Source organism: Symphalangus syndactylus, chromosome 7 (genome assembly GCF_028878055.3).
Source record: "Symphalangus syndactylus isolate Jambi chromosome 7, NHGRI_mSymSyn1-v2.1_pri, whole genome shotgun sequence".
Classification (NCBI taxonomy): domain Eukaryota; kingdom Metazoa; phylum Chordata; class Mammalia; order Primates; family Hylobatidae; genus Symphalangus; species Symphalangus syndactylus.
Window position 1 is genome coordinate 137,137,965 of NC_072429.2, and position 15,237 is coordinate 137,153,201.

General features: G+C 43.9%; 1 protein-coding gene across 11 annotated transcripts in view; it reads right to left on the reverse strand.

Annotated features, from left to right (window-relative positions):
• FAM135B (family with sequence similarity 135 member B) overlaps positions 1–15,237 on the reverse strand; it is a 449,831-nt gene that overhangs the window by 62,948 nt on the left and 371,646 nt on the right. For 10 of the 11 annotated variants that reach the window (XM_055287340.2, XM_055287337.2, XM_055287336.1 and 7 more), the window contains 2 exons: positions 3,906–4,059; positions 1,726–1,775 (listed from right to left, as the gene is read on the reverse strand). In XM_055287340.2, the coding sequence (XP_055143315.1) occupies positions 1,726–1,775; positions 3,906–4,059 (204 nt within the window). Of the gene's footprint in view, positions 1–1,725; positions 1,776–3,905; positions 4,060–4,780; positions 4,913–15,237 lie in introns of those variants that run through there. The other variant, XM_055287344.2, reaches the window with a different exon arrangement.

The following is a 15,237-nucleotide window of genomic DNA, read 5'->3' on the forward strand; positions in this document are numbered from 1 at the left end:
AGCTGCCTGTTCCTGTGTTCCTTGTTGTTGTTTCAATTGCTAAAACGAAATTTCTGATAATTTACAGAGTAAAGCAGTTTCCCCTTGGGATGCTGAGCTGCACCTCCACAGGTACATGGCTCTGGCCAGGCCCTCAGGGGATGGAGCCCGAGGCAGCCCGAGACAGCCCTGGAAGGAGAAGCCATGTCACCAGAGACGAGCAGACCCCAAGAGCAGAGCACTTAGGAGGGTCCTTGCGTGAGCTCTCCAGTGCTCCCCTTGGAACAAACCTACTATGCAGAGGAGGAATCCCAGGCCCCAGAAGGTGAGCCCCTGAGGTCCCACAGCTGCTCCAAAGAGAAGCTCAGAGCCTGGATTTAAACCCACGCCAGCATGGCTTTGAAGCTTCTGGCCCCTCCCTAACGCAGTGGCTGCACTGAGGCTCACTCACGGAAGGATGAGAGCTGTGGCCATCTGGAGCCCAGGGCCTCCTGTCTACCCAGCTGCCCGCTCATACACACATCGTCAATACTGCATCAGAGTCGGAGCGTACGAGCCCCCAAGTGTGGACATCAGGTCTTTGCCTCGTCTCAGTGGCCTTTACACACTCTCTAAATGGACTCCTGTGTTGCCCTCCTACAGTCTGCTGGCCCTGCATTTATGATAATCAGTGCTTGGCATGTGTTTCCCTGTTATCGCTACAAGCCAAGTCCCACCCCTTCTCCCAGGCTGCCGTCCAACGGCCCCTCCCCGAAGGCCCTCCAGCTCGAGGCTCCCAACACCCTCCTCTGTCTCTGCCTCCGCATTCCGCCCTCTCCAGGGATCTCCTCTGCATCCGTTGTGAGACTGGATTTTACTAACTTTGTAACATGCTCTAAAGCAGGGGTGCTCAGCCCTGGCTGCACATAATATTCATCTGGGGAGCTTTGAATAAAAACACAGTATCTGAACTCCAATCCCAGATACTCTGTTTCAGCCAGTTTGGGTGCCCAGGCTCAGGCAAAGATGCATCATTAAAGTTCCAAGGATGATTCTAATGTACAGACAAAGTTGAGAAACACTGGCTTAACAGACAGAGGTGTCAGTTTGGGGGATGAGAGTTTGAGTCCTGCTTCTAGTACTGATTAGCTGTGTTAGTCACCCTGGTATAGACTTCCTTCCAATCTTGATTTGCCTCTTCTTCATATAGAAATAAGAGTACCCACCCAGATATCTAACACAAGGGGGATGCAAAAGTGTTCCAGAGATTGTAAATAGCAGCAGCATGCATTCGTCAAATATTTATTCAGCCTTTACTCTTAATGCACGCTTGATGAGGCTTTGTTGGCAAATGCATGTGACTGTTGTCATTATCATCCCTGACTCTAGCCTCCCTGCCATGTCTGAGGCCATCTGTGCACAGGTACAAGATTCTGTCATCCACAGTGAGAAGCACTGAGTTACTAGTCAACAAACGTTTGTTCAATGGAGGGGTAATGGACAAATACATATGTGTAGCCTAAGCTTCAGGGAAACAAAAATCTGTTAACATGTTTAGTTTTTCCAAAATATCTAGCAAGGCATATACTTATAGAACACAGTGACGTGGGGTAACAGAATGTAAGAATATTTCTCCAGCTTGGTATCTAGAGTGAAGTTACAAGTGGTGTCTTTTCACTTCTGTTTTTTTACAGCAAGCAAGCAACTGCATTTGCCTTGCAAAACTACTGCCATTCATTCAGACCCCAGCGCCAGTTCTCCAATTACCTGTAGCTCTGAGCACAGCTGAGAAAGTGTTTCTTCAACAGCAAGGGCCTCTAGAAAGAAAAAAATAAACTGTATGATTAAATGAACCCATACTGAAATGCAGCAGTTGCTAATTAAATGACAAAGCAAAAGTTTCACATTGGCATTAAAGTCACAGAGACAAACACATTGCTGAGGACCTTCTATCTATTCTAACTTCCTAAAGGGACTGTGCTTATCAGGAGAATACACCTGATTGGAGCCATGGACTGAGCACTAGATAAAAGCCAATATCACCTCATGCACACAGTTATGAGAAGCAGTACATTCATACAGCACTTTGTGTGGCCCACAGAGATTCCATGCTTATTTCTATTTTTACAGGTACACACACACACAAACACACACACACCCACAGGTATACATCTGTGCATCATATACGGAACATGGGTTTGAATCTCTATCTTACAGATAAAATATCAGAAGCCCTGAGAACCTCCTGCTCAACTCCACCGGCTCTGATACTGAAGAACGTGGCTATCTTATCAGCAGAAACCAGGTGGCCTCTGGCCATTTGTTTTAATGGTCACAGTTGTGACTGGGTTTGAACTCTCCTCTGTTCCATGATGCTGTGGTCAGTCATTTGCACATGGCTCTGGCATGGATTTTAATTAAAGCATGCTTGCCTAGGTGAGTGGAAACAATCCCTTAGCAACTTATGGTCCTTGCTGAGGACCTAATTAATAGACACTTCTCTGCTTCACCGCTGACCTCAGGTCCCTGAACCCCACAAGGCAAAACGAACTTTTGATACATTAGTCATGGCTATGTATCCTCAGTGTCTGGCACAATATCTGACACAGAGTACATGTCCAGTAAAATATGATGAGGGTGTGAATGAACAAATAAATTCAGCTCCTTTGGATACTGCTACTGAAAAATCTCCATTTTTCATTTGAGCTATATAAAGTCACTCTGATTCTGTGCATGTCTTTCCTGCATGCATAAGATTTGAACTTGAAAAAATTCAATGATTGCATGACTCAAAGAGTAGTGCCTGAGTACAGGATTTGTATATGATGTGAGAGCTGATGAAGCTTGTGGTAAGAAGGCTCCAGATTCAATTCAACAACTATAACCCTGTACCTACTCCTTTACTCTACATACCGGAGAGAGTGTGGCAGGGATCTGAGGGGAATCAGCTCTCAAAGACCTCAGTCTATTTGGGAAGCAAAACATGCAAATAAATCTTTGTTATGTGATGATTTCAGTGCAGCAAGGAAAAATGAACAAGGCCATCAAAACCACAGTTATCTCAGCAGTTGAGGTCTAGGGGTACAGATAGGGAAGTCAAGGTACCCAGCAGGGTTCTGATGTTGAAATGGGTGTTATCGTTGAAAAGCAGGCTGAGGACTTGGCCTCTGTTCTAGAGGCAATGAGGCCTCACTAGAGAACTTTGAGCAGAGCCAGGACATATCACCTGTTGTTACTGAGTGTGACATGTACAAAGGACCCTGTCCCATGGGATCAGCACAGGATCCCTGAGCTCCTGTCATAGATCTGCCACACATTACTGTGTGACGCTGAGCAACTCTTTTACCTCTCTGAGCTTCAGGTCCATGGTCTGTCAATCAACAGAGATTCAAGCCCACTGATTTCCATGATGTCTCCTCTTTGGAAAGTCCATGTGCAAAAATTAATTGATCCCCAGATAACCAAATGTAATGGATACTAAGAAGTTTCTATAATCATCCAGATCAAGCATATATGTACGCATATGTGTGTGTGTGTGTGTGTGTGTGTGTGTGTATAGTTCTCTATGAGGATTGTTTTACACTCTTGTAAGTTACAATTCCATAATTACAGCTTAATTAAGAAAAGGCTATAAACTAGCATTTTCCTCTAGAAAGCAACCTAAAATTATGCAGTGGGGTGGCAGGTGTGTAATAGATACTCAATAGATGTCTGGCAGATGAATGCATGAGTGAATGAATGTGTCTTGAGGAGCATGTGTCTTCTCTTACTGCATTTGCATTTCCCAGATCCTCTCCTGGTAGAATAATAAAAATCACAGCCCAAACCTACCTGGACCAGGGTTATTCCTGTGACATTTACAAAAGCATGCCAGCTTTTCCCCATCCCTTGTCTGGAGGAGGCACATGAGCTGCTGGGATGGGCTTGTCCCTGTCCTGGGCCCTTACCCAGCTCCGTGTGTGGCAGCTCCGGGATGTCCCGCATGATCACCAGGAAGTGGAGACGGAGTCCCCGGTAAGCATGGAGGAGCAACAGGCACAGGTCTCGGTGCCACTTGTGTGCGTGCTGCATGCAGTTCTCGGAGGTGATGTAGAAGCTTCCCTAAGGGGTGAAACAGAAACAGAGGCTGAGGAACATTGCACCCGGCCCAGGCAGCACAGGGCCGTGATGCTCCATCCACCCGCACCAACATTCACAAAACGTCTGGAGGTTCAGGGAAGGAAGTAGACCCCATCCTGAGTAAAACTGGAACATGGTTGAAGAGTCCAGGAAAAAGAGTCCTGAGCTGGAATCGCTTCTTCATCCCTCCAGGTAAGAAAACACTGAAATCTGCCATACCTTTGTCTTATATTCAAATTAAAATAATAAACTAGCAACAATAATAATGAATGATCATGAAGGTGATGAGGACATTGGCCTCACGGGTTTGAGACGATCGAGTGGCCCCACTTACAAGTTGATGTGGTTTGGCTCTGTGTTCCCACCCAAGTCTCACCTTGAATTGTAATAATCCCCACATGTCATGGGAGGGACCCAGTGGGAGGTAATTGAATCATGGGGGTGGGTTTTTCCCGTGCTGTTCTCATGATAGTGAGTTAGTCTCTTGAGATCTGACGGTTTTATAAAGGGCAGTTCCCCTGCACATGCTCTCTTGCCTGCCGCCACGTAAGACATGACTTTGCTCATCCTTCACCTTCTGCCATGATTGTGAAGCCTCCCTAGCCATGTGGAACTGTGAGTCCATTAAACCTCTTTCCTTTATAAATTACCCAGCCTTGGGTATGTCTTTATTAGCAGCCTGAGAATGGACTAATACACAAACCTCCTTTCCCCACCACTGCAGGGTGCACTATAGAGGCCATGGGACAGGTGGCTGTGGGCTCCTTTGCAGAGAGAAGAAATTTAGAAAGACCCTTGTAGCAGGTGGGTGAGCAGTAGGTCATCATCGTAATGTAGAAAGTGTCATCGTAATGTAGAAAGTCATCATGATGTAGAAAGTGTCATCGTAATGTAGAAATAAGTTGTAAGGTTAAGTAACCAATGCTGAAAGCACACCTGTAAACAGCTCTGCATGTGAGCATGCAGTGGCAGAACACTGTACGCTATATTCTGTTTGTAGAAATAGATTGAATTAAACTGGTACAAGTACAAAGTAATTTGTCCAATGAGGAACAGACACCTAAGTCTAAGTGCACTTGGAGACCTAGGCATGATGAAAAGGAAGGAACAGGACAGTTTTTTCCTGCCAACTCAACAGAGAAGGATGTCCTGAGGTGAATTTCAAAAGAGATTTATTCTTAGAGCAGAGAAAGGAATCGCATGGGAAAAGGCCTGGGCACAGAGGTGGGAGTCTTTGAGTAGTATGCTGGTGCCCATCTACTGTTCACATGGCCGTGATGGGAGGAGGCAGTGGCTCTTCATGTTCCCAGGCCACCTTGCCTGCCTGCTGGAAGAAATGCCAGGTGAGGAATTGGTGGCATTCCACCCTTGGCTTTTGCGAGTGAGTCTGCACAGCCAATGACTGGAGAGCTTCCTGTCTTGCTTGGTCTCCTTTCTCCTATCTGCCATCCAAGAGGGCTGAGTTGATCCAATGTAGGTGGGCAAGTCTCCTGGAGTCGACACACATCTGCACATCATCTGCACTCCCAAGGGTGTTGTATAGGCAGATAATGACGGGCACTATTATACCCTCTCTAACCACCGTACCACAATGATTGTCATGTGTGATGCAAGGTGCTACCAATTTGAAAACTTGGATAGAAGTCTCAGGCCTGCTGCCATATACCTCTGAGACTGTCTTAGGTGACAGACTATGAGAAACCAGGAGAGGGTCCCTGGGTTGTGCTCTTAGGAGCAACATCTGTGCAGCTGTAAAGCAGGATGGGTGGAAGAACTGCACTGCATTGTCCTGCAGGCACAATGGAGACCTCAGCTGATGCCATGGGGAGTGCCTTGGGGCAAGGACCAGGTCTTTGTATCCATTCACTGATCAGTACTTGGTGTGGGTTACCCTATGTATTAGTTCGTTTTCACAGTGCTATAAAGAAACACGTGAGACTGGGTAATTTATAAAGGAAAGGCATTTAATTGACTCACAGTTCTCCATGGCTGGGGAGGCCTCAGGAAACTTACAGTCATGAAGGAAGGGGAAGCAGGCACATCTTACATGGCATGAGGAGAGAGAAATGCAAAGGAACTTCCAAACATTTATAAAACCATAAGATCTCATGAGAACTCACTATCATGAGAACAGCAGGGGGGGAAACTGCCCCAATGATCCAATCACCTCCTCCCTCAACATGTGGGGATTACAGGTTCTTCCACTGACACATGGGGATTACAGTTCGAGATCAGATGTGGGTTGGGACACAGAGTCAAACCCTATCACCCTAGCAGGCAAGTGTAACCTTGAGGGAGTAGCTCTCTCCAGACAGGGCAGTCTCCATACTTAGCCAATTGCTGTGGGCCACCAACATTCCCAGCACTGTGTGAGGGGTAAACGGCTCAGGTCTGAAGGTAGGGCTGGACATCACACCACAGAGTACAGGGGAGAGAACCTCTGCAGAACTTTACCCGCCATGGCTTGCATTTCTCAGCTCTGAAGCCTGGCCTTGGATTAAAAGCTTGTCAAATTCTTTCTGATTTGAACTTAAGACATTCAGCAAGGTTTGAAATCAGAAGACTTGTCCATTTTGGAACCAGAAAACTCAACTAACTGCCCTGTCTGCATTCACCAGGAATTCAGGGTAACCCATATATTTGCATTTCTCAACTTTCCTATTATATTAAGGTTTAATACAGAGAAGGCAGTATGGCTATAGAAAGTCTAGGAGGGCTGGTATGCAGCATGGAGCACATCAGACCAGTCAGATCTGTGGAGCAGGAAGGAAGCTACTGTTTATGAAGCATCTAGATAGTCCTATTGTACTTTATCTCTCTTGATCTTCAGCAAGCACCATGAAAGGCAGATACTCTTATTTTGATTTTCAAAATAGAATATAAATATGATGAAACAAACAAAACCCCACCAATATCATCAAAGGCAGATACTCTTATTTTGATTTTCAAAATAGAATATAAATATGATGAAACAAACAAAACCCCACCAATATCATCAAAGTAAACACAACATGAAGTGTCCCATTCCCCACAGTCTAATAATTTTTTTTCTTGTAGATTCTTCTGGAATACTACCCATCTATGCTTTTGTATATGTATACACACTTGCTATATGTGTGTATGTCTTGAAAATATGCACTGACACACTTATAAGTTGGAGAATGCTCTGGACATTTCTCTGTTCCTTGTTTTTATCACCAAATATTGGAATTCTTTCTGATCAGATCAAACAATAATAATAGAAACTCTTATTTCCATTTCATAGATCAAAAGACTATGGCTCAAAGAACTAAGTGACATGTGCAAGGTCACTCTGCTTGCCAGCAACAGAAATATTTCTCAGGATTCAGGGCTGAAGCGAGGTTGTCCTTTCTCAGCATGCCACGCCTGCCTCTGAAACCAGGCCTGGCAGAGAGCACATGCTAGACAAAGCTCCGCTTGCTTTGACTGAGGCATTCAAGTCCTGTAGTGTCTCTGACAGCTGTGACTAAGCAGAAATGAAAGCAGAAAGGGGATTAACAAAGGCACCAAATACAGTAGTCACGAATCCCAAGTTGACTTCAAGCGGTCCTTAGAATCCCATTTTCAGGTCCCGCTACCTGCCACTGTCTCATCACCTTGGTCTCATTCTGCAAAGCTTCAGGACACATTAAAGGCGGCAAGGAATCTATGAAGTCTCTTATCAAGTTTGACTTTTAAAACTAGATGCCAATGTCATAGAGATTTTTCAAGAGACACTTAAAACTCTGGGGAACTGTTACAAGGCTGATTCAGTATGATTATTGAAATAATAAGTCAAAATGCTAATCCAAAAAGAAATCCTGAAAAAAATGTATATGGCTAGAGAGTTTTATAAACTAAACAAAACAAAAAAAACTTCCATCTTCATAAATTGCTCAGCAGCACGACTTTTTGAAGCTGTGTGATATACTGCAGAAAATCCCATTAGTCAGTCCTGCAGACCTGCAGGGTCAGTGTCAGAGTGGACGGGCCAGTGTGCCTCCATTAGAATTGCATGAAGAGCATTGAAAAACCCTGCACCATTTCCCTAGCACAAAGCAGTGACATTTTAGCAACACTCTTCAGCAATCTGAAATGAACCCCCTAAATAATAAAACAAGAATCAGCAGGCAGGCAGATCATTACATTCTGAATGAAGTCGCAAATAGAAGGTCCCTGGCCTGGGCCTGCCCTGCAACAGAAGCAGGACAAAAAATAGGCACCTCTCAACTGAGCGCAGTGGCTCATGCCTGTAATCCCAGCACTTTGGGAGGCCGAGGCGGACAGATCACAGGAGATCGGGAGTTCGAGACCAGCCTTACCGACATGGAGAAACCCCCCTCTTTACTAAAAACGCAATATTAGCCAGGCGTGGTGGTGCCTGCCTGTAACCCCAGCTACTCAGGAGGCTGAGGCAGGAGAATCGCTTGAACCCAAGAGGTGGAGGTTGTGGTGAGCCAAGATCAGGGCATTGCACTCCAGCCTGGGCAACAAGAATGAAACTCTGTCTCAAAAAGCACCTCTCCCCTTCTGAGACTGAAGTCAGTCCCTTGTAAATGGGAAAATATTTGTATGGTTAAATGTGGAGCCTGCAACAAGAGATACAGGGCAAATGGTCTGTTTATTTGTTTTGCTTGAGATAAGGCCTTGCTTTGTTACCCAGGTTGGAGTACAGTGGCGCAATCACAGCTCATTGCAGCCGCGGCCTCCTAGGAGCAAGTGATCCTTCCACCCCAGTCTCCTGAGTAGCTGGGACTACAGGCATGCGCCATCACACTTGGCTAATATTTTAATTTTTTTGTAGAGACGAGGTTTCACAATGTTGCCCAGGCTGGTTTTGAACTTCTGGGTTTAAGTGATCCTCTCCTCGGCCTCTCAAAAGTAGTGGGGTTCCAGGCATGAGCCATGCCCAGTTAGACTTCATTTTTGCTTTCCCACTTACTACCAATGTCACCTTGGGGAGGTTTCTTCCCCTCCCCACACAGCAGGTGCATCACCTAAAAAGAGGGCATGGTCCTGAAATCAGCATCAGAGGGTTGCTGTTAAGGATTAAATGAGATTATTCCAGCAAAATGCAGACTTACGTAATGCTCCAGTGTAAAGTCAGTGCACACTAAGAGGAACTTTTGCTTACGCGCTCATTGATGGCCTCGGTGAACATGTCCATGGATGGTGCAGCTTAAGACTCGTGATCCACTTAGAAGCCTAAGAATGAATTTTAACTTAGTGGGGAACTCCGCAGGGACACAGTTTGGTTTGAAGGCAGAATCTGGAGTCAAATAGGCCTGTAGCTCGCTCAAGGATGGCTCCCTCACTAGCAGGTTGCCTGAGCTAGACCTTTAACATAGGAAGTGCCAGTTTCCTAACGAGGAAAGTCAGGATAAAGTTAGTTAAAATGCTTATGGAGTGCTTGGTTTACAGTTTAGTACTTGATAACTGTTATATAAGATGTTTTACTTTCTACTTCATTTATTTCCTAACACAGTATATGTACAAATCAGATACAGCTTAGCTTGTTATCAACTCTTTCCTTTATGCAAATGTCTCCCAAATCTACATCTCTACATCTCATTCCTGCACTGGGCTCTAGATGCCTATTGTCTAAACTTCTGATTGGATGGCTTGCCAAGCTGTCACAAAACCATCTTACATGGAGCTCACCAGATCTTTCTTTTCCCTCTGGTCTTCCTTAACAGACCCCACTTTGCCCAACACCCAAGAACAAAACAGGTTCTTCTAGATTCCGGACTTCGTTCTCACTTTGAGCATCTGTCAGAACGTCTTGATGGTTCTGCCTCTAAAATTCTTTTACCTCTGCCCCAGGTTGAGCTGTCTCTATTGCTTACTTGAATTATTAAACATATCCATCTAACGTGTCTTGCTGTTCTGATCTTACCTTCCACCTGCAGCTCCTGTCTGTGCAAGTGGGTCATATCATTATCCACTGTTTATAAGAGAAAGTTCGAATTCTTTTGTGTGCCATTCAAGGACTTTACATCTTAAAGCAGTAGTCCCCCTCCTTTTTGGCAACAGGGTCTGGTTTCATGGAAGACAATTTTTCCATGGACTAAAGGTGTGGGGGATGGTTTTGGGATGATTCAAGAGCATTATATTTATTGTACACTTTATTTCTATTATTATTACATTGTAATATATAATTAAATAATTATACAATTCACCATAATGTAGAGTCAGTGATAGCCCTGAGCTTGTTTCTCTGGAACTAGATGGTCCCATCTGGGGGTGATGGGAGACAGTGACAGATCATCAGGTATTAGATTCTCATAAGGAATGGGCAACCTAGATCCCTCCCATGTACAGTTCACAACAGGGTTCATGCTCGAGAATCGAATGCCACCACTGACCTGCCAGGATGTTGAGCTCAGGTGGTAATGTGAGTGATGGAGAGTGGCTGTAAATATAGATGAAGCTTCACTGGCTCACCTGTCACTCACCTCCTACTATGCAGCCCAGTTCCTAACAGGCCACAGGCCAGTACCAGTCTGTGTCCCAGGCTTGGGGACTGCTGCCTTAATGCATCACATTTCCAGACTCACCTGCTATCTCTTGTTTTCCTCCAGAGCTTTAGTGGCACTTCTCTTCAGGGTCTATGCTCTTGCTGTTGGAAATGTCTTTCTGAATTAACCCTACTCATCGCCAAGATGCAAGTCAAATGTCACCTCCTCTGTGACATTCTCCAGTCATCCCCTCCTCATGCATACTTCATTAGACCAGTTCTTCCTGTCTCTCTCATTCCAACACTCCCTGAACACTTTGGGAGTAAAAAGACTTTTTTACTTTTTAGTTTTATTTTTCAGGTTGTCTTTGAAACTGAAACAATTGGCACCCAGATTTAACTGAATACACAGAGAAAGAGTGAATGAACGAATGAGTGAGTCATAGCATCCTCTACAGGGCACTGCAATGGCATGACAGTATAGACTTTGTGTATACAGGCCTGGCCTCAGGGTCCAGCTTACCCTCACCACCTCCTACTTTAGAATCGTGGAACATTCACACAATTTTGGGATTTGGATTAGGATTCCCTAGATTACAATAATAATCCTGCTATAGAAATTTATGTCCTATATAAATATACTTGTTTATGCTTTATATGGAATATGTATGCAACCTCATTTTTACTTTGCCTGGGATAAACACTGATAACTTTTCAACATGATTCAAACAGACCCATAAAAGCAAGACATATTTTTTAACCGAGAAATATCAATACATTGTTTGTGTTACAATTATGGAAGAATGCATAAATGGAATTGGCTTCTAATATTCCAGAGGTTTATTGAAAAAAAGAAATGTAAGGTTTATCAGACTTCAAAATCTATAATGCTATTAACAGTCTAGTGTTCATTATATGTCTGCTGTGTGCCTGGTACTATTCTTAGTTCCTGGATTCCTCTTCTTGGTGATTCAGTGAGTTTTATATTATTATCCCATTTTCGCTGATAAGAAAACAGTATCATCATAAAAAACAGCTAACACTTATTATTTGACTCTTAAATGTCAGGAATTAAGTGCTTTATGTGTATTAAGAATTTAATTCTCTTGCCAACCCTATGCAATAAGTCTGAGTACTCACACCCATTTTGGAGAGTGGAAAACTGAACCTTAAAAGGGTAAATAATGTTTTCAGGTCTCATGGCAAGAAAGTGGCAGATCAAGAATCCAGACATGATGTGGTGCTGGAAGCCCCCATACTTTTTCATCTCGACGCTGAACTTTCTCTTTGAACTGAGCTTCAGGCAGTTTAGACAGTTTGCCTGTGTTCACACATCCAGGAAACAGTCGAGTTGAACTTCTAACTCAGGTCAGGGTCCAGGTTTAAAAAGGAAACCAGCTTCATCAATTACAAAGAAAAGCAAAGCCTCTTGTGCCAGCTGTAGCTTTGCTGCTAACTAGCTGCGATCTGGGAAAATCACTTACCTTTCCGGCTCTTTAATACCTTCTCTGTTAGCCACAAATTGCTGAGCTTTTAGTCAGTAATACCTAAATTATGTGTCCCAGTACTCTGGATTGCGGTGACAAGCTTTGAGTTGAACTGCAAGTATTTCTCACCAAAAATTTAAAATATAAAATTCAAAAATCACTTTTTCTATTAATACCACTGGAATCAAAAGTACCCATGTTGTCTCCTCACTGACATTCCACAGAGTGTATCCGAGTATGAGAAAAAGGGAGCAGAAGCGGCTGGGCTGGAACTGAGGGGTGGGCATAGGAGTGGGAAGGCAATTGAGAAACCTGGTCAAGGTCATGTTCTGACCTAGGTATCTGCTCCATTATGCATGTATGTACTTGCTGTCCTCCCCCTTTGCACAGCTTCAGCTGCACCTCTACCTACACACAGCTCAGCATCACCTCGACCTATGCAAGACTCCAGCATCCCCTTCACCTACACACAGCTCCAGCATCCCCTCCACCTACCCACAACTCTATCAACCCCTCCAACTACATACAACTCTATTATCCCCTTCACCTACACACAACTCTATCATCTCCTCCACCTACACACAACTCCAGCATCCCCTCCACCTACCCACAACTCTATCAACCCCTCCAACTACACACAACTCTATCATCCCCTCCACCTACACACAACTCCAGCATCCCCTCCACCTATGCATGGCTCCAGCATCAAAGGATCCTACAAGTGACTGTTGAGTGATCACAGAGACATCTATATGGCCGCGTCCACATGAGAAATAAACTCAGTTTTGTGCTCCTCTCCCTCTATAAATTTGTTGCAATACTGTGTCACTCATGGAAATCAGGGAGAAAATATCGATCAACTTCTACTCTCAGCTACTTTCACATAGTTGGCAATAACTCTGTGTGATTGACTGGAAAAATACTTTTTTTATATACTTTAAGTTTTAGGGTACGTGTACACAACGTGCAGGTTAGTTACATATGTATACATGTGCCACGTTGGTGTGCTGCACCCATTAACTCATCATTTAACATTAGGTATATCTCCTAATGCTATCCCTCCCCTTCCCCCCACCCCACAACAGGCCCCGGAGTGTGATGCTCCCCTTCCTGTATCCAAGTGTTCTCATTGTTCAATTCCCACCTATGAGTGAGAATATGCGGTGTTTGGTTTTTTGTCCTTGTGACAGTTCGCTGAGAATGATGGTTTCCAGCTTCATCCATGTCCCTACAAAGGACATAAACTCAACATTTTTTATGGCTGCATAGCATTCCATGGTTAGAAATACCATTTTTTTTTTGAGACTTCTCTCACTTTGTTGCCCAGGCTAGAGTTCAGCGGTGCAATTTCAACTCACTGCAACCTCTGCCTCCTGGGTTCAAGTGCCTCAGCCTCCCAAGTGGCTTGGATTACAGGCTCCCATCACCAAGCCAGGCTAATTTTTGTATTTTTTAGTAGAGATGGAGTTTCATCATGTTGGTCAGGCTTGTCTTGAACTCCCAACCTACCAAATGATCTGCCCGCCTCAGCCTCCCAAAATGCTGGGATTACAGAAGGGAGTCACCGCGCCCCACCTGAAACAATACTTTAAGAAGATGAGGGTCTCTTTGAAGCTTGAGAGATGCCTTCAGCTTTCTGAAGGCTCCTGAGGGACAGCTCATTGCATAAGATCCCACAGAATGGAGCTAGAGCATATGGATGGACGTTATAGGAAGGCACATAGTGTGGGTGAGAAGGCTAATTTTCCACCCTTCATGTCTTTTCAACACGGAGGGACACCCATTAGCATAATAATCTTGGCCTTTCTCTGCCCATTTATTGGGCAAATGTTGAGTTTTGAATAAGAAACAGGTTTGCCTTGTTCTCCCTCAAAGGCATCAATCTCCATCACTCTCAGCCCTGGGATAGCCTGGTGAAGGAGGCATTCTGCAAGGGAGGCTGGTAGCTGATAGCACAGCCATACCAGGGTGGAAGTAGTTAAATCCAGGGCTCACAACTCATGTATCTTTTTGCCCAAAGACATAAAGAAAAACCTGCAATTTGTCCTATCCAATTGGTTCAGCCCTCATTTGGGGAAAAGAAGGTATTGTTTTTCAGTGCTGCTTCACACCCAACTTCAGATTCCATCTCCTTGGATGATGAGGCCACTGAGGTTATCACCACTCCACTGTGGACAGACTGCCTCAGAAGCCTCCTATCACTCAGGGTGCTCAGGAATTGAGGTTGGGGGGTGGCACACAGGAGAGTCGGTCAGTGCTGGGTAGAGGGTTCGAATAGGTCAGTGAGTGGTGTTCCCATTTCAACAAATCTGTTCTGTTCATAGCAGTTTTATATGCTGGATTCTAAAAATTAAAAAAAGAAAAAGTTTGAAAATCATTAGACTAAATGAATACCTCTGGAAGTCTTAGCTATTCCATTGTGATCCAGAAGGCAGGTACGAATTATGTGGCTGAAAATCAGACCTCAACAATCTTTTTTGCTCATGGTTTTCATTTCTTATTCCTAAATATTGTTTCCTTTCCTCTCTGTTTCTAAGTCTTGTTTTATACAGCATTTTTAAAAAATATTCTTTCTGATCCAGTTTATTTCAAAATGATTGCAGGGTGATTTTTAAAAATATATTTTGTGAGGCAAAGAAACAGAGTCCCCCAAAAATATCAGCAGATGTAGAATTAGAGGAAAGATCCAGGGTCAAGTCCAAGCTTTGCTACTCCCTTTGGACAGAGACTTTGCTGCCCTCAGAGGGCAAGAGTGAGGATAAAGGGGAAACAGTTCTTTGCCATCATAAAGCATGACAAACATTAGTCTTCTGCTTATGATTATTATTGGTAGGAATTCCATATGAATCCTTTCACTGGTGTACTTAAGTGATATTTTATTTAATAAACTAGTAAATTAGTCAATTCTTATATTGCCAAGAGATTTTGACCTATTCAGAACTTTTAAAAAATCTCATTATTAGTTAGATAAGTTGATATATTGACTATGAATAATTCATAACATCTTATAAATTACCTTAATACCTGTGATACATGTTGCATGAATACATAAGTTGTTATTAATCTGTTTGACTTTACAGAACTATATTTTCATATTAGAAGCATTATGGTTGGGTTTCTGTATATTCCTCAGCAATCAATGGGGTCAGTCCCATTTACCATCATGATCCTAATTGTTGGCTTTTTTTAGTGCTTCCTGTGTGCCCATCACTGTGG